This window comes from Miscanthus floridulus, chromosome 15 (assembly GCF_019320115.1).
Source record: "Miscanthus floridulus cultivar M001 chromosome 15, ASM1932011v1, whole genome shotgun sequence".
Lineage (NCBI taxonomy): Eukaryota > Viridiplantae > Streptophyta > Magnoliopsida > Poales > Poaceae > Miscanthus > Miscanthus floridulus.
In genome coordinates, this window is record NC_089594.1 from 15907623 (window position 1) to 15909821 (window position 2199).

General features: G+C 57.3%; 1 protein-coding gene across 1 annotated transcript; it reads left to right on the forward strand.

Annotated features, from left to right (window-relative positions):
* Nucleotides 1-750: 750 nt before the first annotated feature.
* On the forward strand, nt 751-1317 carry LOC136507077 (uncharacterized). Its single transcript, XM_066501915.1, has one exon. The coding sequence runs from the start codon at nt 751-753 to the stop codon at nt 1315-1317; it is 567 nt and encodes a 188-aa protein (XP_066358012.1).
* The last annotated feature ends 882 nt before the right edge of the window (nt 1318-2199 follow it).

Sequence of the window (2199 nt, forward strand, 5' to 3'; positions counted from 1 at the left end):
GGAGTCAAGCTAGCGGGGCAGTGGCGAGTCGGGGCAGTGACGAGGCGATGCTGTGCAGGTAGACTCGCAACGCCGACGAAGAGGATCGGGGTCGCTGAGTCCCCTCTGACGTGCACTTCTCTGCAAAAGAAGAAACATAATACTATAAGTTGAAAATTTTGGCAGAACCTCCCCTGTACAGGGAGGTTTCCAAAACCTGCAAGAAAAAACCGGCACGATGGCCGATAACCACATATCAAGGGAACAAATACGGCACGATGGCCGATAGCCAGATATATATTAATCCACCACCAACACACCTCCACCTCCACCACCATGACCACACCACCACCACCATGACCATGACCACACCACGACATCCACCACAACGACCATGACCACACCACCATATCCACCACAATGACTACACCACCACATCCACCACAACGACCACACCACCACCACCTCAACGAACACACTACCCTCCTTCTCCACCTCCACCTCCACCTACACCTCCATTATTGCACGCCACCACCACCTCGACCTCCACCTAGACCTCCTCCTTCACCAGCATTGTAAACCATGAAGCGAGGGAAGGGCATACCTGGACGTCGGAGGGACGTCGGAGGCCGCGGACGGGGCGAGGGTCACGGACGGGGCGGCGTCAAGGGGCCGGGGCGGGGCACCTCGGAACGGGGGCGGGCACGGCGGACAGCATGGACAGGGTTGGCGGGTGGCACGGGGTCCTCCTCCTTCTCTAGTGGCCGACGGATGGTGCGGAGGTTCTCCTCCTCCTCGGGGCGGGCCGGCCAGCGGGCGTGGGCGGGCGGCGCGGCCGGGGCGGGGCACCTCCGTGGGTTGAGGCAAGCGAACGGGGTGGGGCTCCTCCGGCGGCATGCTCCTCCTCCCTCCTCCTCTGGTGGCCGGGGGCCGGGGGCGCGTGGGGTGGCGGTGGCGGCCGGGCGTGGGGCGGCGCGGGGCGGCAACGGGCGGCGCGGTGGTGCGCGCGGGGCAGCCGGGCGCGCTGTGGCGGGCCGGGAGTGCGGCCGGGCGCGCGAGGTGGCGGTGGCGGTCGGTGCGCGGGGCGGCGGCGGGGCGCACGGGGCGGCACGGTGGTGGGCGGGCGAGGCGCGCGGGGCGGCCGGCCACGCTACGACGGGGGGCCGCTGGGGTAGCCGGGCGCGCTGCGACGGGGCGTGGGGCACCGGCGGGGCAAAGCAAGCGGCGGCGTCAACCGTTCTGTGGGCGGGGTGGGCCTCTGGCCGATTTTACTGGTTGGGCCCTTTGCCGAGGGCCCAGATCCAGGGCCCTCGGCAAAGATTTTTTATATTTTTTTAAATATTCTTTGCCGAGGGCCCTGGATCTGGACCCTCGGCAAAGACCCCCTTTGCCGAGGGCCAGGCTAGGCCCTCGGCAAAGATTTTTCTGTGGGCGGGGAATTTGGGCGGCTGGCCGATTTAGGGTTGGCCCTTTGCTGAGGGCCTAGATCCAAGGCCCTCGACAAAGATTTTTTTTTTAAATATTCTTTGCCGAGGGCCATTGGCCAGGCCCTCGGTAAAGACCCCCTTTGCCGAGGGCCAGGCTAGACCCTCGGCAAAGAGTTTTTTTGGTTTTTTGAACCTAGTTTTTTTGTGGTGCTATAATACATTATTTAAATCTCAATTTTAAAATGTGGCCCAAATTTGACTTTTTTTATATATTTTCCTAATTTATTTCTTTTCGTTGATTTTTTTCAAATATTTCAAATTTGAACTGCAGGTGGATGGAATAATGCAATTTAGTGATTCGAAAAATGTTATTCATGGTATTTGGTGTATGTTGAGTCCCTATCCACGAACTCGCATCAAATTTCGGGCATCTTCTTCACGTAACATGACGAGGAACTTGTCGGAAAAGGGTTTTTTAATTATATAAAATTCATACGAAGTCCGAAAATCATGAAACTTGTCGAGGTGTTATGTTATCGCATGTGTAGGCTGTGGTAAAAATTTGAGAAGGTTTCGAGCAAGTTATGACATTGGATGCCTAAAACCCAGACATCTCCACATGTCACATGCATGTCTGGGTTTTAGGCATCCGACGTCTGGGTTTTAGGCATGTCACATGTCTGGGTTTTAGGCATCCGACGTCACATGTCTAGGTTTTAGGCATCCGACGTCACAACTTACTCGAAACCTTCTCAAATTTTTACCACAGCCTACACATGCGATAACTTACACC